The sequence below is a fragment of the Nestor notabilis genome, unplaced genomic scaffold, assembly GCF_000696875.1.
Source record: "Nestor notabilis isolate BGI_N333 unplaced genomic scaffold, ASM69687v1 scaffold28358, whole genome shotgun sequence".
Classification (NCBI taxonomy): domain Eukaryota; kingdom Metazoa; phylum Chordata; class Aves; order Psittaciformes; family Psittacidae; genus Nestor; species Nestor notabilis.
The window spans coordinates 13,807-41,647 of record NW_009941075.1 but is presented as its reverse complement, the minus strand read 5'-3'; the positions used below and the strand labels follow the sequence as shown (position 1 = coordinate 41,647).

General features: G+C 36.7%; 1 protein-coding gene across 1 annotated transcript in view; it reads right to left on the bottom strand.

Annotated features, from left to right (window-relative positions):
• Positions 1–846: 846 nt before the first annotated feature.
• Positions 847–27,841, bottom strand: part of LOC104410514 (calcium-binding mitochondrial carrier protein Aralar1) — a 37,790-nt gene continuing 10,795 nt past the window's right edge. Inside the window, exons 3-15 of the mRNA XM_010020691.1 lie at positions 26,639–26,785; positions 25,466–25,604; positions 24,004–24,097; positions 23,285–23,369; positions 18,901–18,985; positions 18,307–18,465; positions 15,237–15,289; positions 14,969–15,049; positions 6,527–6,667; positions 4,440–4,578; positions 1,999–2,157; positions 1,721–1,811; positions 847–1,193 (exon numbers count right to left, since the gene is read on the bottom strand). Of these exons, the coding sequence (XP_010018993.1) occupies positions 1,007–1,193; positions 1,721–1,811; positions 1,999–2,157; positions 4,440–4,578; positions 6,527–6,667; positions 14,969–15,049; positions 15,237–15,289; positions 18,307–18,465; positions 18,901–18,985; positions 23,285–23,369; positions 24,004–24,097; positions 25,466–25,604; positions 26,639–26,725 (1,500 nt within the window). The 5' untranslated portion in view covers positions 26,726–26,785 and the 3' untranslated portion in view covers positions 847–1,006. The remainder of the gene's footprint in view (positions 1,194–1,720; positions 1,812–1,998; positions 2,158–4,439; positions 4,579–6,526; positions 6,668–14,968; positions 15,050–15,236; positions 15,290–18,306; positions 18,466–18,900; positions 18,986–23,284; positions 23,370–24,003; positions 24,098–25,465; positions 25,605–26,638; positions 26,786–27,841) is intronic.

Sequence of the window (27,841 nt, the reverse complement as noted above, 5' to 3'; positions counted from 1 at the left end):
CTTTCTCCTCTCCTTTCCACTCAACTGGAAGTATAAACAATCAGTTTTGTATATTAGAAGAATATTAGAGTAAGTCTGTCTGTTTTCCAGAATAACCTAATCTTTCAATGGTAAAACAATCTAGAAATACAGAGAATGCCTTCAACTTTTTATTAAAAAAGTTTTTAATTTGGGAAAAATCACTCAGTAACTCCTGAAAGAAGTTTTTGAGGCCACTAGTAACACAAATACTGTTTTAAATATGCTACCGTAGGGGTAAGATCTATTACACATCTAGTATTACCTTGTATTTTGAGGGAATTCCTTGTTACAAAGCAGTGCTGCAAAATAAAATACTGTACGTGCTCATCTAACTACTGTCTTCTCTTGCACTTACAAGCCAGCACGTTGCCTTTTAATACCTTTGCTGTAATTAGTAGTGAAATGTGTTCCTTCAGAGGCTGCGTCCTGCGCCGTACATTCATTAAATGGGTGCATCTAATCCTTACATTTTAATCTGTGATCCATAATCTGTGGAGGGAAAAAAAACCAAAACCAAGCAATTGGACAATTTGTCTGTAACCACAAAGCAGTGAACTGACTGAAGTGGTTTTAAATAGTTTATTGTCACGACTGTTAACAAAATGCCTTCAGAACATTCTGTACATTTCAAACCGTTTTGAACTCAATACCCGTTGTATAAATGGGTATCGATACAGATGCCATGATGTCTCTGTACAAAGATGTACAATATGTACAGTAACATTAAATGCAAGCTGTGCAAGGCAAAGTCTAGGCTACAGATTCATGCCGCTGGTTAAATTAAGGCATAGAACCTCAGCTTCAATCAGTTCCTTGTGTGCAAATAAATAAATGCAGGTATGATCAATATCAGAAAGGAGTAATTAGATTTGCAAGCTCAGTTCAGCTAGAACAACATGCAGCTGACTGGAAAAAAATACAGCTCCTACTCTGGTGAATTTTTTCCACCACATCACTTTGTTAGGCTGAAACATCGTTCCAAGACTCAGCTGCTACTTGGTTGAGCTGGGGTGATGGCAGGAGATCGAAACTTTGGAAGGTACAACCCAAATTTGCTTTCTATTCCAGCAAATGTAGCTGTAGCAAGTCTGTATCCACCTATGTGCTCAGGGTTAACAGGAGGAAGATCTGAAATTCGAGATTTGGGGGTGGGTTCTGATCCAGAAGGTTTGCTGTTTGAAGAAAGAAAAAAAGCCTTTCTTTTATTTAAAGCATTTTCTTAAGCCTGAATAACTGTACAAAATCTAGACTAAATACTTCAGGTTTTTGTTTGAGTATGGAAGGCTGTTAAAGCTGACCTTAATTAATTCACTTTTCTGTCAGGTAAAGTTGAGTTCAGGCCACTGCTTCATGGGAAATCAAGGCCAAAACTGAAGTTACATTTTTACCAATAGCTTTGCTAAATTCTGTTAACTTTCACTGACATGGGGAAAATGGACAATTTATCTCGCTACAGTGGAAAAACAAATTAATGTATTAAAATAATACAAAACAGCTCTTCATCTCCTCATCTGTTTAGAAGTAGCATGCAAGTATCTCAATTTTATAAGGGGGGGGGATTTTTTTGCATACTTCAATTTTAAGTACAGGTGCTCAAAGGCACCAAGTTTAAGTGGTCCCATGCACGGGGAAAAAAGTAAGATACTTTTTAACTTGGCAGGTTTGTTGTGCAAGCTAAAAAAGCAAATATCTGACTTACAGGCCTCCAAAATCGACATAAAACCATCTCTGCAGAAGTTCGTAAGTGACCAAAGTAACACCAAACTGGGGCGAAGATCTGAACACACGAGCTGTTAAATATTACAAATCACAGTGTCAAACAAAACAATTTCTCGGGAGAAGCCGAACATTTCTAACAAGGCGTTAGGTTTTTCAGAATCAGACCTTGCAAATACTGCTCTAATTCGAGTCCTTAATAAAGCAAGCGCAAGTTTGCACATCCAGGGTCAGCCTTAATATTCAGAGTGTGTTTCTCACCTCCAGCTCCCTTCCAAAAAGCTGAAGCGCCTTCTTCCCTTAGAATCTTTCGAAAGCAGTCAATAACTCCACTGTATGTTGTCTGACCAGCGCGAGCTGCCACTTGCAGTCTTGTCTTGATGACATCAGCAGGGGTTACCAAAGAAGCAGCAGGCACACCTTTTAGAAGAAAACCACATTTAATTTGCACAAAGAATCTTGTGAGAGGAAACACTTCTGAAAAATGCAACTACAAACTTTAATTTTTTTCCTCTCCAAAAACTAGACTTTACTAAAAATGCAAGTTCTTACACTTGATGCTAATATAAACTGTTGTGCTTGATATAATCATTCTGAGTTTCTTCTACATTTAAAGGCTATAATGGATAGTAAAGAAAACAATAATTATCACAGCAATTCTCTGAACACCTTCTAGTGGTCTGTCATTAACAGTAGTTTTGAAAAGACGAGAGGCATTTTTAAGTTCACTCATATGCTATACATGTAATAAGAGATATCCGTAACAAATTAGTCGTGCAACCTTACTGCATTTCCCAGTGCTCTACAACATGTTTTGCAAATTACATAGATGATTGATTTGGGAACTTGAATACTACACACACCCATCTGTTAATACACTACTTAAAACAGCTATTCTGCAGAAATACATCTGTACTGCTGTTTGCACTGTTCTGTAGGAGAATAGATGCTGCTTACTTCAAAAGGCAAGCCATAAAAAGACTGAGGACAATGAAGGTGTTTTACAAGCCTGCTTAGTACCAACAGCGTGACATTAGCCAACAGTGATGGAAGAACATATCTCCACTTCCAAGGCACCACTCTCAGCTTTCTAGTCAAAGGAAAGGAGAAAGTTTTCAGAAGTGTACTCCACAGTATGTAACTGTGTTACTTGAGGTATTTCTGAATACTTCTGAGTACCGTACAAATTTAATTCTCTTAAAAAGAGGAGCCATCTTCTGACTTTGAAACTGATTTTGACTTCTGATGAACTTTTACAATTGGTTAATATTGAACTAAAAATTTAACAAGTCACTGATTTGCATAGGTCATCATAAACTCTGAAGTGTCATGGACCAATTGAGGAGGTTTTAAAGGAAAACAGAAGCAATGTTGTTAAGCCTACAAGCGTACACTAATAGCAACCATATATGATTTTCCTTTACAGCAGGTATGTTCAGACTATTCTTCCCTGCTGCGCACGCATAACAGGAATAGATGGAGCAACTGGGAATTTGAAATTTGCAATTCAGAAAGGCAGGTTCCTGTGTACACTATAAAACTAGGCCTATGAGATTTCCACACATTTTTAATAGGGATCATCACTTAGTATGTGTGACCCAGGAACACTAATGAAACAAACGAAGAGAAGCTGTGAAGTCTGCAATCTAAAATTAAAAACATTTATATGAGATAGAAGTTAAATAATAATATTTATATGTCCTTCTACGAGTACAGTAAGCTGAATAATTTTATGTTTCTGGCAGCTCACAGTTGCTTGAGAATAAGCAGGGCTACAAATCTGTGACTAGTTTCCTAGCTGGTCGCTCCCTTCTCTCTGGCACAAGGAACATACAAACTATCAAAGAGCAGGTGCAGCCAAGCTCTGTATCAAGTCCAGTGTGGGAAACTGCTCTTTACACACAGACAGCTCATGACTGATGTATATATAGTGATTCCTTATGACTGTAACAAGTAACAGAAGGTCTGTTAAACCCAGTGATGTTTCTAAACTGCACAGATTCCAACACTGAATCATTTGCGACTGAAAGGCTGCAGATGCCTGGTTTTTGTCCTAGTGATCTAATCCCTGGCAGTGCAGAATCCAGCCACCTATATCATGTTTTTAAATATCCACCACTGCAGTTCCTACATCTAATATTTTTATACCACTTCCCATTTAGTAAAAACACCTTTTTATCACAGCTGCCTGTTCTCTTTATACTAAACTCTTTTTAAAAGAAGCCTTAAAATATTTTAAATTTCAGATAATGATACTTTAACTTCAGCTTCTTGACAAACTAATGCCCAATTTTTAGCAATTACATTTGAACAAAGTTTCTTCTCAGTTATTCAGGAACCCAAGACTCGGTAAGTCATCTTCCTCCTAGCTCTTATGATCTCTCATTTTATGTTCATCAAAGATTCAAATTAGCCTTCAACTCTGAGAGCACAGTAACAAGTAAAACCCTATTGAGACAGACAGATCAGATTTGACTACAAGTTGCTGAGCTGCATTACGCTGTTTATCCACATTATGCAAATGTAATTAGCTCTCATCAAAATTACATCGCCTCCCACTAAGGATAACAGTGATCAAATTTAGATTAAATCAGATACAATGGTACAGTACCCTTCCTTTATATGGGGCTACTGAATGAATATTAAACATTACTCACTAAAAGAAAAAAAAAAGTACTTCTGGAAAACATTCGCAAAATTACCTGCAATGGCTCCAGCTGTAAGGAGATTAAGTCCTCCCACATGGCCATTTTCATCAGCAAGCATCAGTTTACTGTGAGCATAAACAGGAAAGTAGATTGCAGAAAAGGGAATGTCTCTGAGGAAACATGCTTTGGCACCCTGTCACACAGAACAGAAACATAATACAAATAAATTTTATAAATAAGGTTAAAATTGATATCCAGCAAGCAGCCTGAGCCCACAAGTACCAACTCTTTTGACCTACCAGGTAAATAACACAGAAAATAAAAGGTCTCAGGAAACAGAAGATGTAGGGTTGAACTTGAGAAAAAGAATAAAGTACATCTAAAGTAAGTTTCTAGAATGAGGAAGATTGAAGGTTCATGTCTAATTTCAATAAGCAACACGTGACATCAATCCTGACATCAGTACCTAGAATAAATACCTTTTATGTATGATGGGTCCAAGTGTGATGAAGAAAGCAACAAAGGTCTGTCCTTACATTTTGCTGACAACAACCCACAATCAAAGAAGCAGCAAGACAAGTCTTTGCATGCCGTATTTTATCAGTGAGGACTGTAAGACCTCATACTGGTCTCCACTGATAGTCATCTGGTTGACTGAAGAAGCTGCACTGGAAGGTCAGCAAATAGAGGGCAACTTCTGCAAAATGGGAGCTGTTTAGTAAGGGGAAGATACAAGGAGACAAAACTAGTGGCCTATGATAGTACTACAAGGAGTAGCTCTTACCCACAAACTGGCATTGAAGAGTCCCTTAACAGAACTTTGCATGATGTAAAAACAGTGGAATACCTGGAATAAAACATATCTAATACTGTCCTTTTAGTAACTTCAGTCATCAGTCTGTTACTAACTAAAATAACTCCTATACAAAGCTCAAATGAGCCTTTCTATGTAAAAAAAAAAACTAAAAAATAAAAAAATCTCTTTTGCATACCCTGCACGTTACAAAAATGCCACTCCTTGCCTAAATACCCAACTGGTATACACCTAGCCAGGAGACTCTACACAATGCAGCCACCTAAGGCCAGTCAGCCATCAGTTATATTAACAGACAGCACACATTACAAACCCTTCGTGGTTTAAGCAGACCCCGTTCCTTCAATTATTTTCATACAGATACTCTAAAATGAGTTCTTACAGTTATTCACAAATAAGAATGCAATTCTAAAGAACAGCAGAGTTTTCAGTAAGCTCAACTGATTAATTACTGCAAACAGAAATGGTAATTTTGTCCCGTGTACCAAAATACCTGTGATCTTTAGGAATTTTAATGGCCCTGAATCTCATCTACTGAATTCAAAACAAAAGCTTTGGGTCTAAAAGTAAATTTGCACATTTTTATAGCATTATTGCAGGTCTATGGACAGATCATGTAAAACAGTGTTTTGTAAGTGCACAGCTACTACAAGTGCAGAATTTACGTATTACCCCTTGCACTGGCAGAAGATACAGGAAGAAATACTCTTCCTTGTTTAAGAAAACTAATAGCTTCTGCTCCATTACATCTGATCTGTAATGATGGTAGTAAGTATACCTGCAGGGAAGGAATCTGTTGACTGGCATTCTGCTGAAGTACAGTACAGTATGGGCTTTTTTTTTTTAAGTGGAATTTGTTATTGACAAATCCCTCCACTTCTTAAAAATCTGAATCCTACTAAACTCTACTACTGTTTCACTGCCATCAAATTATTAAGACAAAGAGAATATCCTGCTGCAAAGATAACAATAGATTCAAAATAAACATAAGAAGAAACACACAGGGAAAAGCTACAGAAACTTTCCACAAAACCCCACCAAATGAAATGATCGGTGCCAGAAGCCAGCAGGTCTGCAATACAGGACTCCCTGTAGCTTGGCATAAAAGCCCAAAGGATAGCATGGGGGAGTATTTTTTTGTATCCCACTGCCATTAATATAGAAGTGGGGTTTCTTCAGTTTTCCACTGTGGATCTGCCCTGCAGGAAGAGATTGGTTTTAAATTCAAAAGATGTCTTTGTTTTAAACAGGCTTTGTTTCAACAATGGAAAAGCTTAGCATAAAACATAAAATGATGAAGCCACTCAAAGCAGAAATAAATACTTACCTTATAAAGGCCAAGAAGGCCCAAATCTTTTATAACAGAGAGGGCGCTGACTCTGGGTCCTGTAGTAATTTCTCCTGCTACCTGCAACCGAATCTTTACAATCTCCAGAGGATTAGTGAAGATGACCTGGGACGCTCCTGCCTGCAAACCCAAAGAAAAAGAAAATAAATTACATTACTAGAGCATGTGGTGACAGACTAAATTTTGCAAGGTGCCGAGTGCATTCGCTTCTCACTGCACTGGCTGATAATCTCATGTAAAAATATGACATACACTTAATACCTGTCCAGAAGCTAAAAGCCCCAAATCAGAAATCATGGGTTTGCACAAAATATATCTTTTTACTTATATGTTTATAGGCCACAAAAGTGGATTAATTCAGCCTGTCTCTGCTTTTCTCCTTGACACCACTTTCTAGAAGTCATGGGTGCGTTTAAAAGTCTAAGGTATTACACAAAATACTGAACTAATAGGCAGGCTTGTGCTACTTAGAATATAAAACACATATAAAGAAGACCTTATGTTTATTCAGTAATAATCCATTGCCAACATGTAGACATGTTATTTGCATTTAGCAGAGATGCTGTTTAAAAGGTAAATTTGCATTTAATGGTGTAATTTTGAATTATTAGAAAAGGTGTTTGGAGTTTTGTTTAGCAGCCTTTAATTGTCCTAAGTGGAAACAAAATATGAAATTTAAATAGGAAGAGGAACATTTCAATATATGATACTAGATGGAAACACGAGTCCTATCTTTCTCTGAGCTGAGCATGGCAGATGTTACATGCAGGAAATACTCCGTTAGCAGTGCTGAAGGACTATCTTGCAAACTTCCTAGCAATAGTGTTGCAGAGCTGCTTCAGCCGCTTCTTTAACTAGGCTTTCAAAGAAATACGTTTCAGATTTGAGAAGGATTCAGTCTGACAGTTCAGTTTCAGAAGCACATAAACCTATTTAAAATGACATGTTTAGATTTCTCCTTGGTCTGCTGTAGGTGCTACAGCATTTGCTTCTGGACGAGTGTGTGGTTCATCACAGAACAGCTAAATTTTACTGAGCTTCCTTTTCCCTCTTATTCCTAAACCAACTTCTTTCATTTAAAAATTAAGCCCACTTCCTTAAAATTTATGGCATATAATCACTTGAATACAGACAACTTTAAAAAGCATTTCTTACTCAAATCTAAAAGCTCTTCTTAACCCCGATATATTTCTCTGACCCATCAAATTTTAGTGAAGGAAAAACATGCAGAACATCTGCAATTAAAGCTTTTTTCTACTTCTAAATTGCCCAGGAAACAAACTGTCTTTTGCAATGCTGGGGATGTATGTGTGAAGTAAAATCAATAGGCTGCTACAGCACCTCCTGGACAGCATGTATGGTGTTTTCTGCTAATTGCTTCAGAACTAATGAACACTAATCCTTTCTGCCCATAGCACAATCTTCCTCTCTCCAGCAGCAGGCAGAATAAACTTGAGATCAGCCCTGAAGCATGGCTTAGAAGTTGGTGACTTGAATTACTCTAGACTTGAGACAAAAGAGCATTCCAAACCTCAACAGCTCTCACAGAGAATGTACCAAGCACCAGGGTAGTATCTATGAGATGGTGTGCATGAAGCATCAAAATCTTCACTGATCAAGCATCCAACGCTTCTCTGGACTTTTACTGAGCACACTGGCATCCCTTTATTGGAAGTCCCATTTATTACTTCACACAATAGACATTTCAAACCATCACTGTTATGACTTGACTAAAGCACGTTGACCCAAACAGTGGGAGATCAGCCCCTGCTTTTGATTAATTACCTCCACTGAAGTAGTTACTGTCTTTAACACTTTCCACTCAAATGATCAGTCTACGTTGTTAATGTTTGTTTTATTCCCTCACTTCTTCACCTCTCTGAAAGAAAATCAAACCCTAAATTTTTGTGGACATTTACTGCAACCATCAGGAAGATCACTAGAACTCCCAGACCAGACAAACTGATCACATCTTCTCTGTTCCTTGGACTTACTGCACTGTGTTTACTCAGTTACTTGACATCGCTTGTGTCCAAAGCCATTCTTCTCTCTTTACTTCTCATCTCACTTTTTCCTTCCCAGTTCATGCCAAGCTATACATGCAAGATGAAGGGTCTGTCCTGCCAGACAAAGTTCCCATCTAAATGAAAGTTATAAAATTGACATCTGGCTGGTTCTGTTAAACAACAACAAATTCTTTTTTATACTGCATTAAACAGAAAACCAATTCCAAATGTTATCATTTCCTTACATCATTTTAAATATAATTTGGTAGACAAAACATTAAGCAGAATGCTCTTACTTCATAATACAATGCACCACCCAAAAAAGTCAAGTAACTTTAAATTTAGACACTAAGCTAGAAATTCACTCCTTCTAGACAATTACCAGCTACCTGCCTATTAAATATGCATTCTTTGTTTACATATATGTGATATTCCATTTTTATTTTTAATGTTACAAATTAGCACATCCTGCAGAGCAGCTGAAATAACTCTTCCTATTTGCCTAACACCCACTATAGAAACACAAATAGGCCAATTCATAAACATTTCTATTTTCTACCCTGAATTCAATCTTCCTGCAATTAACATTCTCCTCTCCTAGGTGTACAACTCCCTACCTTTCTGTTCAAATCAGCAATAGCCTTCTTCTGATACAGAAATGAAAAGAGAAGACTCTAAATACAACGTATTTTAATAATTTAGTAGCAATACTAATCATATCTACAATGCTACAAATGGTATGTAGTTAAAAATATATATTATAATATTAAAATATGACTTGATGATGGTTATTGAGCAAAATAAAATATAAGGAAAACCCTAGCATATGCTTTATTATCAGTAGAAAACCATTTGAAAAGCTCTTAATTACACTTTGAACACTGAGTATTCACAGTGTTGACAAACTTCGAGAGGCAGCTTTATCAAAAAGAGCTGTGAGTGTCAAGATACTCCTTTAAAAACTCCCTATTAGCAATATTTACTTCTATTGAAGACTCTTCATACTGTTACACTTGGAGTTCAGCAAACTTTTCTGCAAAGCAGTGATTTAATTCACATTTAGAGGGGCACTGAATTCAGTGGAGTTGCACAAATGAGTTAGGTCCTTCACAAGTACAGATAAGACAAACATTGACTTTAATACAGAACATGTAACACAAAAAGCTTCACTTTTTCATTGTGTATTTTTTTTTTATTAATGTGACTTGTTTTTCATTTGTGGGGTTTTTTTAAGTAAAGGATTGCCTATCTATCTGACAGAGAACGGGTGAGGTGGGGGAGAGTGCTGCCTGGGGAGCAGAGGGAGAGCACTCCCCAGAAGAGGATGCAGAGAAGAATGACACAAAGAATCTCCATATAAAAATGAACATGGAGGGTTGCAATACAATTCTCCATGCTTCTGTGCAATCACTGGCAATCATGATCACTCTTTTTCAAAGTATCTTACTTCAGCTGTCAACTATGTGTGTTAAATACACGTGCACATGTATATATATACACAGAGGTATACATTGCAGTCCTTAAACTTTTGGAGAAGGTGCACTAAATCTAGATTTTCCCCCCATAAAAACCTCTCTTCACACACAAATTACAACAGACACTTTAAAAAAGGTTGACAAATTTGTTTCTGAATGGAGGTTATTCATACACATAAAAAATACCAGTAATAAAAACTTCTACTTAACCTTAATGTCATGTAAAATAACTCCACAAGGAGCAAATAAAGGAACTAAATCTGACAGCAAAGGTTATGAGAGAAAAGATGTAGTTTGAGATCCCACAGCAAACGCCCCATGACATGCCAAAGGCTGAAGGAAATACACAAATGACCCTGCAACATGAGACCTCTTGCCCTTTCCAATTCCACCCGAGAGGCATATGCTACAAAGGGGAGAGGCCTATTTCAAGCCCTTCCTTCCTTCCTTTTTGAAACCACCGCATCCTGGACCACAACTATGTCCTTACAAGCAGCTAAAAAAGGATGTTACTTAAAACAGTCTGGTTTTAAAACATCTAAACAACTTGCACTTCTGTCTCAAGGCAAAGCTGTCATTGTTCATGCACCTACAGCAAGCTTACTGTCTCTTTTACTAAACAATAATTTTATCCCTAACTTTAAATGTCCACAACAGAGATCAAGATAAAGCAGGAAAGTTTAATTCTGCTTCTTACTTTATCTATTTAAAGTATATTAAAAGAAGTAGAGTATCTTCAAGATTTTGAAGGAGTCTGACAGCTATAATTCTATATTTTTGTGTTTATTAAATAAACCAGTAATATTTTAAAATATTTTTTCAAAAATAAATATTTGACACGTTCCTATTTGCCTGGTAAGTCTACACATGTTCATGTGTGTGCATGTATGTATAAATTCTTATAAAAATTCTTTTTACAAGTATGCCCAAAATATTTAGACTAAATGTTACATTTAATGTTTAAATATATGAAAGCTTTTAAATCAATGGTAAATTTGGACCTCGACGTGTATGCATGTGCAGACACACACACACTCCCCTCAACCCCTAATCATCAACAGATGCATTGTTTACACCTCCAAGAAGGGTTCTTAGACCCTTTCTGCCTGGCACCCCACATCCTCTTCCTTCCTGTAGCACAAATCGGAAATGTCTTCTGATCAGACAGGATTCATCCATTCAAAACATTAAGCACTGTGTACACCGAATGATGGGAAGAATCCGTTTCCTCCCACGTAACTCATAAAAATTACAACTTAAAAATCACAGCATCTTTGCCCACTGTAACAGTACTTATGAATCATTTACATACCATTAGATGTCTGCTTCAACACTGCTTCCCAACTGAGGACAAAGAATTGCCCTACAGCACCTTGCCCTTCATGATGCAGTCACATGCGTCATGCGTGTGCTCCTTTGAGAAGCACTGTCTGTATCAGGTGTGCACTCCCTGCTTCCCCAGCCACTGTCAGGATACAGGAAAGTATTGCCAAAGTCTCACTGGGTCTCCCTGCAACTGACAGGAATGCAGGCTAATGACTGAATTACAATGAAATGTAATTCAATTAATTACAGTAACAGTAGGGACAGAAATTGCTTGCTCTGAACATGTGTAAGTGTGGATAGTGCTGTTGATGATTAACAAACCAGCATACTCTCAGGAAGGTGGGAAGATGGGATATCAGTTTCATCCACCAGGGACCAGAGCCCTTTCACTGACAAGGAATGCAGGCTAATGACTGAATTACAATGAAATGTAATTCAATTAATTACAGTAACAGTAGGGACAGAAATTGCTTGCTCTGAACATGTGTAAGTGTGGATAGTGCTGTTGATGATTAACAAACCAGCATACTCTCAGGAAGGTGGGAAGATGGGATATCAGTTTCATCCACCAGGGACCAGAGCCCTTTCACTGACAGGTATGACCTGACCACTGTAACTGAGCTGCCCCACACAGCCGTTCTGCAGCGTTCAAATACAGCTACAGCTTGAGAGCAGCTGGGAATATTTGGGCTCTGACAGCGCAGACCCTACGCTTCCCAACGACATTTACATTGCCCAGCGGCTAGCAGGTAGGTTTCAAGGAGCACAGGGCACGGGCTGCCTGCGGGAGGTCCCTGCCCTGCAGTAAGGAAGGAAAGACAACAGACAGGCAGCTAACCATGTAAACAGGCCACTTCATGGGCGGCATCTTTGTTAACAGCTACAAGAATTAAGACATTTCCTCTTACTGGGAACAGGAGTTTATTCTATAACCTTACAGGAGCTGAGAATAATTGTAGCCTGAGAAATAAGATTTTGGCACAAGAGATCCAGTCTCTTGGAGTTACTGTTTCTGAAGGAGGCACATGTCTGTGGGTAGTCTCTTTGTGGATGGCATAGCACTTCTTACAGACACTCCAGAGCTGAGGATAATGAACAGCCTACACAAGTTCTCTTAAATCACTACTGTCTTAATATCAGAGGTTTCACCTGTCCTCATGTGCAGGTCTTGGAAGACTGTTAACACTATACATGAGCTTTGATATGGCACTGCCAGCCAGAGAGGAAAATCTGCTAGGTCTGCTGGAGCCTTGCCCAAGCTGCCTCCATTTCCTCACAAGGATTTTTTTGATTCATCGTTGAGGACTATAGCATGCACAATGTGCTTTTGTACAGCTCACAAGAGGGTGGGCCTTCAAAGGTCAGGAAGGCCTCTGCTCTAATCTCTATAAAGGGGCTGAAAATATGGCTCTCTCATTTTGCTCACCCACTACTAGTTCCACACCAGAAATGATGAAAAAGTGCATTATTCCTGTTAATCAGGAAAAAGTTCAGCACTAAACACAGGCAAGTGACAGTCACAGATAGCAATAAGTACATCCGAGAGCTACGTACAGACATAATGCTGCTCCTTCTGATGTTATGACAAGGTTAAAAGCATGTTTTGAATTTAGCCTATATTAATAGTGAACTATTAACAAAATACTTAAGTGTTGAACAATAAAGAAAAGCCAAAAAACCCAAGTTACCCACATCCAGGTGCTGAAAATAATTTAAAAATATACAAAATCCAAACAGTCCCACAGTAGCCCATAATCTTCTATTAACAAAGAGAGAAGGAATAGAATAAACAAAACATGAAGAAAGGTAGCATCACCAAAATAGAAAGTCTTGCATACCCCTGCACATAGGAAGGGACTAAGCTTACTTGTGGCATTTTCTTGGATGTTACTGTCAGTTATGCTTCATAATATTCTGTAGAAAACCAGTATACATTGAACACCAGAAGTGTGAAGGTCAACACTATTTCCAAGCAAGTCAACATAGAAAAGGGCTGCCACAATGAGAATGAAAAGGACTGAGGATGACAAAAGAAAGACTAACCTACCAACTTGCTATTGCTTTAGTCAACTGATACTTTCAGACTTCCAGAATAAACTTTATAGGCTTGCTAATAAAGATTCTGGTATTTAGGCAGAAGTGAAATTGCTAAAATGGAAAATGTACAGCAGTACAGATAGAAAAATCATCAATTTGTAAGGCGTCAGATGATCCAGGGGAGGCAACAAAGACATTAACACGCCTGAGGTTGCCAAACTGCAGCAAACTTGTCTTCTACAAAGGCCAGCTTGGTTTAAAATTCTCCCAGATTGAGTGAGATTATCTTGAAAAAGGAGACGAGAACATCAGCTGAAACAGTCAACTAGAAGAAATGGTTGTGTTTTGGACAGATTACAAATCTGCCCAGCTTCCCAGAAATATCTGAATTTCTGAAAGCTTATCTGAAACTCAATTCAATATTATATATTTCAGTAAAAAAGAACATAAAATAATAAAACTGATTATCAGATGCTTGATTTTAATTATGAATTTAAGCACAACACAGAGAAAAACACTAATGAATTATATTTACTTCAGTTACAAATGCTTTGTGTGTTACTGGGTTTTGCAGAAAAAGGTTAGTCTTTTTTAGCTATACATCACAGCTGCTTTCTCACATTTCTCGGAAAATAAACTTTATACACTGACAGGTGAAGACTCAAGCATGCACTAGGCTGCCAAATTCAATCAGGCAGAACTATAAGCAGCCTCCCTTCAGGGCTGTTTCTTTGAATTAAAAGTTTGCAGAGGTCAACAACCTTTCTGCCCCAGGTTTTGTTGTAAGCTGAGGAGGATTTATACCAGCCTGTCAGCCTACTCAACTGGAAGTTATTAGTGTTCTCTGCTACAAAAGAAACCTAAATCAAGCCTTAAACATTTTATAGGGTTAACAACTGTTGGGGAATCCCACAAATGAAATTAGCTAATGTGCAAAACCGAAAGAAATCTATCATCAATATCAATTCAAACCACTTACAGATTGCTAAGAGAGATCCACTGAATTACAGCCCCCAATGCCCACGAAAACACAGTTTCGTTTTGAGCTGTATTTAGATGATGGTCGTAGTTAGCATCCGGAGTAATGTGGCTACATTTCATACAGTCATTTAAACAGAAAATTCACTCATACCTGTTACCTGAGAAGTAAGGCTACATATCATGCAGTTTTTCCACATTTTTGAAAACAAACAAACAAAAAAAAAATCACATATAGCAAGGTGAAGAGTGTATTTTTTTTCCATTCTTAAAATCTTCAGCAAGAAATAGATCTTTTAAAGTGTTCTATCCCCGAAAAACTTCTCAAACATCATCTCTATAATCCTTTCTCAAGGAGTACTGCTATCTTTCCAAACGAACCATGGACACCAACCCAGGCAAAAGTATGGAAAGGGAAGAAAGGTCCCTTCTCTTTAGCCTTTTGTGAATAAAACCACTGCTGAAACTGAAAAAGAAACTGGGCCAAAAGAAGTTGATCAAGCACATAATTCCAAAGTAACTCAATTCAGAAGTATGCAAAGATTTCCAAACAGAAAACAAGAATAATTTTTCCCTAGGAATACAGGACGGATACTTACACAGCCTCCAGCAAGGATCTCTGCAGGAAGTGGAATGGAACCATCTTTCTTAGTAAATTTGTCTCTGACGAAGTCATTAACCTAATAACGATACAATACATTACACACAATTTTAAGTTATTTTTCCTCCTTATTAACACATATCAAGTACATCTGCAACCATACATATTAGAGTGCTTGTAAGTGGTCATCTTTCACACATTTTAGGAAATAAATCCTGTTACGTTAACAAACAAAAGGATGCCAGGAAAAAAAAAAAGGTACGTACAGTTAGCTTAATAGCCTTTTCTGGAGCAACACCTATCAGCTGTGGTAACAAGCCTATAGAAACAAAGACATCATAAGGCAACATTATCTTCCTAATAGAGAAACTAGTATTTTATAAGAGCTCTACAGAAATGCCTTTCTGCACATGGGATATCCTTTGAGGTGGATGTCATTTAAGTATGTGATGCTGCTAGAGCACTGAATATTCATACAAACACAACTTTATATTAAGATTTCTGTTGAAAATGGTAATGAAAAGGGTGACCAGATCTGCCTTCCACAACCAAGCCAAGCCTGATGCTGTTGCTGCACAGAAGTAAAAAAAAGGACTGAACATACACCCTAGATATTTCTACTACATAAGAGTTCATCTGACTTTTTTACAACTTAGTATAATTTTCCCATAAAGCTTACAATTCCTTTTAAAATAGGAGAGTAATTGTGAGATGTACACGACTGATAAATTGTCAACTCATTTCTACTTGACTCACTGACCGGGGTTTTCTGAAGGCTCCAGTCGACTAAGCACATAAAGGATTTTCTCTGTTCAGTCCAACATGGTAGCATGAACTTCTGTAAACCCTATTACTATAAAGTATTTTTTATCTCACCCAGAGGAAGCATTAGCGAAGAGAAACCGATTTTGAAAAGGCCCTTGCTCTTGGTAAATAGCTGCTATCAAAATGATCTGCCATTTGACAAAAGCACATACACTTTTCTAGGAACTAATAGGTTTAAGGAAAAAAAATCAGTAGATGGCAGTCTTAACTTCCTAACATACAAGACTATAACTGTATCTTTTACTTTTAAATCCATTTTTTCCACAACCCTTTTGGCATATGTATAGGTTATAAAACTTAAAAGGGTTATTTTTCTAAGAAGTGGTCACTTCCTAATGTTATTCCATGGTTATGGAATATCAGTTTGTCAGAAGTGTTTGCCAGTTACCTAGCAAAAAATCCCACACCAATTATATCAAAGATCAGATAACAGGAATAAAACTGCACAGATGCAGCTTTCCACTATCCGTTAAGTGAAAAGAATAATAGCTAAAAATTCATTTTAAAATTCAAAATTACCAAAAGTACTCAGCCTGCAGAATTTTTATACTATTTCCTTGAAAGGAAGCTCAGAGCAAAGGTACCTAAATAGACAGAGCAGCAGTTAATATATGCAGCGTAGTGTTTTCTTCCAACATAATACTTTCTGTGTGATTTACAGACTTACTACGCTGAGGAAAGGTAGTTATTAAACACAAAGAAAGGTTGACAATAACAAAAGAAATGCTGCCCTCCCAACCTGAATCTCTGATCTACCATGAAAAGAAAATCCAGCTCTGCAGTGCCTACACTTTAAAAACCCAAAACTACCAGACAAAACACAAGACAATTCCCCCTTTCATGAAGATGAACTCATTGGGCATACACATTTGGAGTGCCAAACGTGCATCGTTGAGTAAAGGACTTTAACCAACTCTATAAACGTTTCTGTTGTTTACTTTAATATACTCCACAGACCAAGTGGTAACATTCTATCAGTCCAAGATGTAACACGTTGACCATTAACTGCAGTATTTTCAAAACAACTTCTTACCCTAAACAATCCTAAAGACAATTATTAATGACTATAAACAAGCTTAACAAACTGACATTCTCTCAAACAAGCACATTTTTTCTCAAGTGTAAAGCAGTGGTTCCAACTCATTAATGAAATCATCTTTGATTTCCAAGTATTTGAGAAAGTTTAGAAAACAAAAATAAAAATAACAAACGATCAGTTTTAGAAGCTGCCCTGCAAAACCATGTGATTGAGTGGAAAAGATAATAGTACCATAGAACAGCACTGTAGAAATAGTCACATAAATGTAACTCATGGAGTATTTGCTGTTGCAAAAGATTAGCAACAAAAAAGGAAAACAATTCGCCAATAAGATGTTATTTATGGCAATTACAGCTATTTCATTAACATTTTCACTGACATATTCCTCCCTCTACCCACTTGCATAGCAAAATCCTGCAAGATTACAAAGATCTCTTTAGCCAGAATCCAGACTTTCACATGCAAAAACTTCCCAGATATTGTCCTTAAAGGACACTGTCCAGTGTCTTCACTGACAGAACACATTGCAAAGCAGAAAAAAAGGCTGTGACCATCACAGAAGTGAGTGACTTTTCTCCAACTAAAAAACAAAAGTGTGCCAATTAGTAAATAGAATAGTTAGAGTTGGAAAGGACCTTAAGATCATCAAATACCTTACTGATCCTTATGACAACCGTGCACTTCATTATTGAGGTGAAATGACAATTGAAAATAGAGAATTCAACTAAATATTGATTTCAGAGGACTGACTAGCATGGGCCCTCCATGTAAGTCACTTTACTGATGTGATAAAAACCCTTTCAGAATCTTCTGAGCTAAAACAAGATATAAGATAGCTTTCAGTCTAACTGATAAAACTGATTAAAGTTGTTTTGAATTCTTAGCCTGTACTTTAGAAGAGGATTTTTGAGTTTTTTTTAAATTACAACTTTTATGAGTTCCACTGTTGATATTTTAAAGTAAAATAGAGCAACATAACAGGATGCAATTTTTTGTTCACAGGATAAAACAAGTCCCACTGACTGCAAAACTATGAGGCATAAGAACTGGCATCCAGTTGACAGGTACGTTTCAAAATTACTGTCTTTTGTCTCTTAAAAAATATTTGCAGTAAAATGGATCTTTATTCCTCAGATGCTAATATGCCTGGTACTTGCCCTCAGCCAAAAGTTACAATCCTCAATTTGTGAGATAACAATCATGTCCACAACACTCATATCCCAGAAATTAGGACTTTATGCAACCTAAGAAGCACAGAACAAATCAGTAACAAAAATATTCCCAGTTTTTCCCAGTAATTGCTTATGATGAACGCTGCTGAAGGGAAGATACATACTGAGCTCTATGAAACAGAAGCAAAATTGTATATGATACCAAGTCAGCTGGTTTTCCCCTAAGAAACTAGCTGCTGAGGTATTAAAAAAAGAGGCAGAAAATCCCTGACTTGGTACATTTATTTTTTATTCACTTACCTCTGTAAAGACCAAAAAAGCCTTCAAAACGCAAAACCTTTTTAAAGCAGTCAAAACTGTTTTTATACATCAACTCTCCTACGACTGAACCAGTGGAGCGCTGATTCTGCATGCGCGTTTTCACCAGGTCTATGGGATATACCGCAGTCGCACCAACAGCTGTAAGAAAGCATTTGAGTATTATTTCTGCACCATCATTGTTGTAGTATATAATTTTCTACAACATTTTTTTAAACACAAAGAATATATAAGCTGGTAAGATCTCTGATATATTGAAAGTAAGAAAGGACAATACTGAAAGTGTAGTAAAAAAGGCTCAAGGAGAATGAATTACAGTAACTTAAAGCAAGGTGTGTAAAACAAAGAAAACCAATCTGAACTACCAGTAAGGAATTTCATTACTGGTGTAATTTCAGAGGACTGTGGAGAGATACTAGAACAGAAGCGATAAGGAAAGGGCATGACACAACCAGAAGCAGCTCCACCCTCCAATTCTTCATGTGTATTACCAAAAAATGCACCTTAGATGAGACCAAGTATTCTGGCAAGACAGTGTTAAACTAACCCAAGCTTGAAAAGAGAAGTATTACTCACCTCCAGCAATTGAGCCCAAAGTGAACCTGTAAGCTGACTCTGCTACCTGGAGCCAGATAGGCCTGCCAAACTCTCCAAAAGATTGCTGGGGGGGGGGGGGGGGGTAAAAAAAAAAGAAAAAAAGGACAAAAAAAAAAGAGCTTGAAAGTCTGCATGGGAAAACAAAGATGCTTGTGAATGGGCTTTTATAATGGTACAGAAAGACTCTGACAAATAATTACTATATAACTTCCATTACACCCAATAAATAAAGCACTTTTTTCAAATACTCCTTTCAGAAAATATTCTTCCTTATATATTCCTAGTATAACTAAAAGAGCTATGGTCAAGAAAAAGCAGGCAGAAACTCAGATCAACTTCGCTACTTTCCACTCTGTTGCCTTTGAGTTTGTATGGCATCTATCTCCCCCTTTTGGCTCAAACAAAACTCATTACCTCAAAAGGAATTCATTATTTCACAAATAGCATCTATCAAGCATGGGATAAATTTTAAGATTACATATACATTAACACATAGCAAAAACATGACACCTCATGTCTTCAAAACAGCAGAAAGTCAATTATTCCCCAAAGTATTCTCCACAAGTCTTTTTCAGGCAGTTGCTGATTTACAGACACAATGATGACCTCCCTCACTTCAATCACACACACTACTATAAATGTATTAGTGTTCTAATGAAATATAGGCCTGCACAGAAAATACTCGCAGAGACTCATATTATTAGATGGTTACTAGAAACAAGGTAACTGATAAGCAAGATGTAAGTGTTCACAAACTTGCACTACAGAGTATGCAACATAGGCCAAATTTTCTTCCAAACATAAATAAAGGGATTAGAGAAGAATTTGTTATGCAGTATAACTTGCCTAGGCTATATTAGTGGCCAAGATATTAACTGTTAAATTCCATATTAAAGCAGATACTAAAGCCCATCTCCCAAAAACAAACCTGTTTTTCTTAAAAGCACCCTGTGATGTTAGCAGCTGCGCTCCTGACAGCATAGCTGGAATGTATACAGACCACAGACTGCTATGGAAGGCTTTGCTCTGATGCACACTACGAACTCTTCACAAAGATAATCATATGTACATTTCACAGCTAACTCAGCAAGGCTACTTAACTAAGTTAAGGTCAAGTTACTGAAGCTCTGAAAAGTGAAATATCCCCAGAAATACAGCATGTACCTTAGTATAAGCTACTTTGTTTGGACTGATATTACACTGGATGTGCAAAACCCTGCCTTTATCACACAATGTTACACTGTATGTACAAAATGTAGGATAAAAGCCTATAAGACTAAGATGGGATCATTACCTGTAAAAAACCATTAATTGTATTTTATACAGTTTTTCCACAGAAGAAAAAGATATGGCTACCATCATTTGCTTCCACAAGACATTTTCCTCTCGCACAACACAGGTTAACAGAGAAGAATTGAGAAATTCTAGGGTAGCATCAAAATGATAAAGTGCACATATGCAGACCAGCATATAAAAGCTTAAATCAAATGTATTGCCTTTACAAGCAATCAGAAGCAATAAATCTGAAGAATGCCCTCACTATTCTCAAACACTACATTTTCCTATCTAAAAAAAAAAAAGTTCACAATAAAAACAAAATAACCACACATGCACATAAAAAAATCCTAAAATACAGAGATATTTCTTTTGATTGATATAAATAAAAGACACATGCAATAATAACAGCCCACAAAAGCTTACAAGTGGGAGTGGTTCTTCCTGCCACAAAAATTTTCTCCTAGTACAGCACACCTGCTTCTTTTTAGCTGTTTTAAGGTTATTCTTTTTCTAAGCTCCACACAGTTCTCATCAAAATTCAATCATAGAATCATTGCATTCAGACATTAATCTTAATGAATACATCATTGGACGTTAAAAATCAAACTCTTTCTGAAGGAAATGTCACTTTTATATTATTAAATAAGTGTTCACAAAGTTTGCAGTTTACTTGTGTGTTCAGATGGATATGTAAATGAATGTAATTAATGCTATAGCTTTCAAATCATGAATATTTATAAACAGAAAATTACTGTAGCTGTCATCCCCATAGGATATTCAGCTGCTAGGCTTTAAGGAGATCTTACACAATGAAAAAAATTGACAATAAAGTAAACATGGTTCAAAGCAGGCTAATTTCCATTTCCACCAAACCTACATAGAGTGACTTTATGTAAAAATGTAGATTTTCCTTTAAGAAGGAATTTTAAAATCATATACAAGTGATTACAGACTTGGTTTCATTTTTCAGGGACAGCTGGACCTCTCTGAGATGATATTCTCTCTTCCAGGAAAGGGTATCTTTCATTTTGTCAATACAGTTAAATAAGGTAATAAAAGGTTCACTTAGGATAAGGTCTATTAAAAGACTGTTCCTTATAAATAGAAGAAAATGAAATTACTTTGCTTTCTGTTGTCCTCTCTTAACACAGAGCGCAGACTAGAATGAAAACATAATGGTTTACTCCAGGAGTGTGAAGAGAGTATATTCTGTTCTAGTGATGAGTGAAACTTTTATCAGTGAGCTCATTTTATAACAATGCCAAGCTACAAAGGTAATTTTGAAGTGTAAAATAAAACAAGTCAGTATTTTGTCTATTGAGAAAGGTGAATACAAAGACACTGATTGAAACCAAAGTTGGCAGTTAGGAATGTAATTACAAAACTTCATCAAAAGTATTTCTCATTAGTCTGGATAAAGGTTGTATATGCATTTCTGTGTCAATCCATTCTGTCATTTTTGTCATCAGAAGTCTATAGGAAGACTGTTACCACTAAGTAGGTTTTGAACACTTATTTCATTGGCTTACGTGTCTAATCATTAAGAACAGAACAGATACTGTGTTTCAGACCAATTTGTTTTAAAGAGAACTGAATGATCAAATCCACCTGTAATAACAGTAACCAAAATATGCTCAGTCTCATGCATGGAAGACTTGCTATATTCCACATAGGACAAATTTCCAATCATAGCAGTTGAACTAATTCAAGATTTTCCTGTCGCTAATACATATCCTAGATTTTGTAGTAGATATAACTGCTTAAAGGAACCTCTGCAATATGCATAACAAGTGAGCTGAGAAATAAAAGGTTTTGTAAACATGAGCTTTCATTTTCAGATAGACTCCTAGGATCCCTCATCCACTGGCAAATTCAGAACATTCATGTGGCGAATAAGGCATGGGTGATTTTTGTCACTACGCTGCTACTTTTCTTCAGACCACTCTGCAGCAGTACTATCTGCCACTGGCATCACCACGGTAGAGAATCTGAACTTCATTTTATGGGAGACAGTGTAGCTTGGTATTGCTGCCAGCTGTATGTCCTCCTGCCCCAACAGCCCAGATAGCTGAGCTACTTGCGAACCAGTTGCTGAATCACTGCAATTCGGGAACAGCATTTTAACACAACTCATCACCAGTGTCAGATTGCCATAAACGCTGAGCTGCGAGATGTGGTTGTTCAGCAACTGATTCCTAAGAAGCCCAGCTGTCTGCGTACCAAGCGAGGTGTGGGCAGCTGGGAGCAGAACCCAGCTCAAACCAGAATGATGCTCACTTGGGAGTTGGAGCCCTCAGATGTTTTGATAGGCACCCCATAAACTTTTAACAGACTGAAAGAGAGAGAATTGAAGTAGTTTAGACATTGTAAGAAAATGAGGACCTTCAGGATGAAAAATTAGATTTATCTGCTGAGCACACAAAGATGTATTTAGTCAGAACTATGGGATACGCTCATAAAAGATCTTAAGAATCTTCCCTTTGTATATAACAGGTGGAAAAGGGATGTGGAGACATCCTTGGAGCAAAATGCACTGGTTCAGATGAATACTATTGTATTTTCTTGTAAAGGTTACTCAAAAATACAGAGCTCCGTGTGGAATTAAAATTCTCATGAAATTCTAACAGTAAAAACAAAAGATTGCTCAACTTTTAAGATCAGATCCTATTTTTTGTTTGTTTTGCATAATAAACACTAACGTGCAACTGGACTATGTACTTTTGATTATGCAACCATGTAATTCACCACATATATATGCCTTCCTTTCTGAATCTGCTGTGTAACTGTTTCAATGTCAACCAACACCCCAAGACTTTCTTCTCAGGGCTGCCCTCAGTCCATTCTCCACCCAGTCTGTATTTGTGCTTGGGATTACCCTGACCCACGTTGGACCAATCTAGTATGACATCTAATTCCTTGTTTAGATGCGTACTCAATAGCCTGCCCAATTTCTATCGTAATACCAATACACACAGCATGTTTCAGTTATTACGAATCTATGTAAAGTGTATTATTCTTATTTTTCATATGCAAGTATATGTAAACATTCACTTAACTTCAACAATTTTATTCTTTTTCTACCTACCTGCTTCTGGAGTTCTGCCAAGTTGTAAGGTAATGCACCTTCAGCCAGTGGTGCTATTCTCTCTATATCTGCCATAGTTAAGCGCCTTTACAAAGGACAGAGAAAAACAAGTTACTGCTAGATAGAACACCAAACATTCAATACTGTGTTCCTGGCCACACCCCACAGAATACATCTTGGATTTAAAAAAAAACAACCAACACTTGTCATAGTTGAATGCACGTTTAAGAAGTCTGCTACACTGCAACAAAGAATGCTTGGAATTAGAAGGGCACTTTCATAGCTTGCAAGCGGAGATAAAGGGAGATTGGATTATTCAGAAGCAAGTTCTTGATTACTAGTAATAAGGGATATACTACACAAATTAAACTATTTCTATGTATTCCTACCTGAGATTTCACATGTGTTAAAGACCCACGCAAACCATCACCAATACTTAAGGGTTAGTAATACCAGTGTACTGTAACCTTTTTGGACTACTGTAATGTATTTTGCTATTTTATATGTTTATCTATAATATGACAACTAATAATTGTGTCTGATGTACACAATTCACTTACAAACCCATGGATACATCAAAGTGAGTTTACACTGAATAAATTACTGGTAATGAAATACAATGGAACACAAAACTTTTTAAAATTAAGGTGAAAATCGGTAGCTTTCACACAGAAAACAACAAAATAATGATTGTAAAATACTAAAATTAATTATGTTACCCAGTAACACTGTATAAATCGGCAAGTTGGTAGAGAATATCTATTTCCAGTGGTGTAATTTGTGCAAAGTGGATTGCAGAGTGGGCAAATTCCTCTGGATTCAAAAGAGAAAGAGACATAAAGTAATTGTGTTATTTGTCAAATTTCCTCTTTAAATGCTCACAAATAACTTAGATAACATCAAAATGAAATCTATCACCAAGAAGCAAAACCCATTATGCAAAGAGAAAAGATATCTTTAGGAGAATATCTATCTTGAAACAGGCCCTTGCAACACGGAGCAAGTCTTACTCCCCAGATTTGATTTAAGGTAAGAATTCGTTAAAGTCAACAAAAATACTCATATTAGCAAGCTTAATAAAACCACACCCACAATTTGCGATTCTTGTTTCTGAAGTTCTGCAAAACAGAATAGAACAGAATAATGGCCCATTATTCACAGCTTTAAGGGCAACTGACTCATCTATTGCCATCATGTCCAGATTTCCTTCTCTGCTAGCTCTGAACGACCCCAAGCTTAGGTATTCATCTAGCCAAATTACATGACACATTCTTGACATAATTGGCAAGCTACAGTAAACAAGTCTGAGCAGTAAAAACACACTTGCTTTTTTTCACAACACAAATCCAAGCAAGATGTATTTATGCATCTGCACCAAAAAACATTGCTAGCCAATTTGTTAGCAGAATTTGGAGGATGAGGACAGGCATTTTACGCTTTCCTTTAGGGACAAAGGTATGCAGAGCATATGAACATAAGCCAAACAAAGAACAGGAAAAAAAAAAAAGGGAACTTGGCATGCTTTTTACCACACACAGGCTTGGCTGGTCCCATCCATACAGGTAATAAAATTGGTGATAAAATCTGCCATAAAATGACTACAAAAGCAATTCACTCACGCCTGCAGCAAGACTGAAATAGGGCAACTTTTCATATGCACAGGGATTAGTTATGTCCTAACAGACATAAACTATATATAAAGCCACTCAGTCAAGTAAGCTCTAAGAAGTCATAAATTATTACAGTTTTTCTAAAAAAGATTCAATCGTGAATAAAGTAACTAGAGCTAAAACAACATGGGGATTACCGATGATGGATTTTCAAACTTAACCCATTCTATCACATTCCCTAGGAACTTTCTATTTCTAAGCAACCATGCATGCCTTTCAAGCAATTTTTCAAGGAGTGGTAAAATCCTCAATAGCATACTGACTTGAAGTTATCCATTCAAACTAATAAGGCCAACAAGGCTCCTGCCAGAATCCTAATTCTTCTCCTCAATGAGCTAGCTAAAAATCATTACTAACCTGTGAGGATGAAAATCACTCTTTAAACACTTTTCACAGCAGCCCTAACCTTGCATACTACTGCAGCTTCCAAGTTGCCTTAACTCATGTGCAACACCAGATTACAAATTGAACAGAACTAAAACATTAATAAAATATAGGAAACATACTTTACCTTTTGTGACTTCAACATCTTTTCTTGTACCTGCTATATTACTGTAGATTTTCCTAACAAGATCCATGTTATTCAAAAGCGCATTAAATGCATTGAAATAGGAGAAGCTGACCTGATGTGAAACAGTTCCACCAGCTGCCTTTAAAAATTAGAAGAAATGCAGTTAAGTACCTTAAGCCCTTTTACAACATTTTATTACAAATTACAGAAATATCCATTTGGGGAAATAAGGAAAGAATTAAAGATATCTCTCTACTCCCGCTATTTTAAGATATTTTTGATAAAAACATGAGGGTGGAATTGTTAGACTAGATACTACTTTTTGGTAAAAACATTAGGAAACAATCAGGAAATAATCATTTGAGTAGATCATTATTCAATTTATCTGATACACATACTAAATGTACCACAGAGTATTTTTCTAATACTCTATTTCTAATAGACAAATGCATGTAAATGCTGCTTCAGATAAAGGCACTAACTGAATTCTTGCATCACACAAAGCAGTGACTATTTCAAAGTCTGAAGTTAGTAGATACTATAAATTTTACAAAGACAGTATGCTTTATTAGTTAGACAAGACAGGATTTATAGGTAAAATAGTAAGATAAAAGATATTAGTTTATATTTTATATAATTTTCATTCTTACATACTTTTAATACTACATACTGTTAGTTTATAACTTTTATGTCATTACTTTACCTACAGATCTTGCCAGACTATCACAGCTGTAAGCATTCTACCCCTAGAATCTACATACTGATTTTATGAATTCTGATCTGAAACAGAACGTAAGAATACATAAAAAGACAAAACTGTAATTAGTCTCCACCTTTTGAAATGTCATATATTCAAATATAAAAATTAGATGCTTTTGTTCTAAATGAATATTCTTTCTGTGCCAAGTACATTTTGCCCTGCTTTAGTGAAAAGTATAGTAGACTAACTCAAACTGTTTCCAACATGTAAACCAGACTGCCAAACTTTTCCACTACTGCAGCCAAGGAATGCTGCTATGTTTCACCCTGTCCACTCTATTATGATGGCGATAATCTCTAGCACCAAGGCAGTGATAAACAGGTAGGAGAAGACAAAGTAGTATAGAAGCAGTAACAACTTAAAATATCATAGCTATTAAATGCTGAATTCGAGGCACTTTTCTTTACACTTACTGAAACTAAATTTTCTTCCACAAATGGAGTAAGCATATGTGAACGAATGGTAACCATGATCTCATTGAAGTCCAACCCAGTTATCATACCACTTTTATTTTTGTCCTTTAATGCGAAGGCTTGTCTTACATGTTCTGATTGCAGCTCCTAGAATGAACATCCAGAAACAGCAGATTAGAACCAACTTCTGTAATTTAGCTGTTCACAAAGATCCCACTTATTTCAGATTCTTACAGCATGCCTCAGTATGTCCATGCATGTAGACCACAGCATAACTGCAGTTTAAACTTAAATGCCAGCTCACGTAAAATGAGAAGTCTGCATACTGAGTCAAACCACAAATTCATTCGTCTGTCAAGGAAAAGCCTCAATTCAACTGTAAGGAAATACACACTTTCTCTAAGTGATTTGAGAAATAAACTTCATATACCCATGTCCTGTCTGCTATCTATTCCTTTATTAAATACTTAACTGCTAGGGAAACATCTGATATTGATCTTAAAAGACTCAAAGTGAACTGATCTCCTACACATCCAAGATGAAATACGACTGGGCTATTATAAACTAACTCATTGAAAAGTACTTGAAAATAAACAGGAGGACAGTGAAAATTATATAATATAGATTTAGATTGCCCCCAACAGCTACCTCCCATAATGTCAGAAATGGTCACTCATTTCAGGCAATTTAAAACTCCTATACAATCTGTAAAAACCTTCATATAAAGCACACTGCAGTAACCTAACCTCAAGATAATAATGATGGTTGTAAATTCTATGTCCAGAAAAAGTTGTTTCCTTCTATTCAAGCAAACAATAAAGCACATTCAGCTGTCATTCAGACCTCTAGAAGCAGCAAAAATAATAACCATGTACTGACAGACAATAAGAAGAGGGCAAACTATCTAGCTTATATCACCTTAACAGTAATTTCTCAACTACTATAACCTCAAGATCAAGGTTTTCTAGATCAGGGTGCAACAAGCCTGCTCTGATCCAAGTCCCAAATCCCACAAGATACTTTTAGGCCAAGTAAGAAAAATAAGCTGACCTAAAATAAGGGACAACAATATCCAACTCGTGTACATACTGATATTACTACAACCCATACCACCCTTCCCTACTAAGGGTTTTTAATATATGAGGACAGTAAGAGGTTATTGTACCTTACATGAGAGTATCCTGGAATAATAAACATAAAATC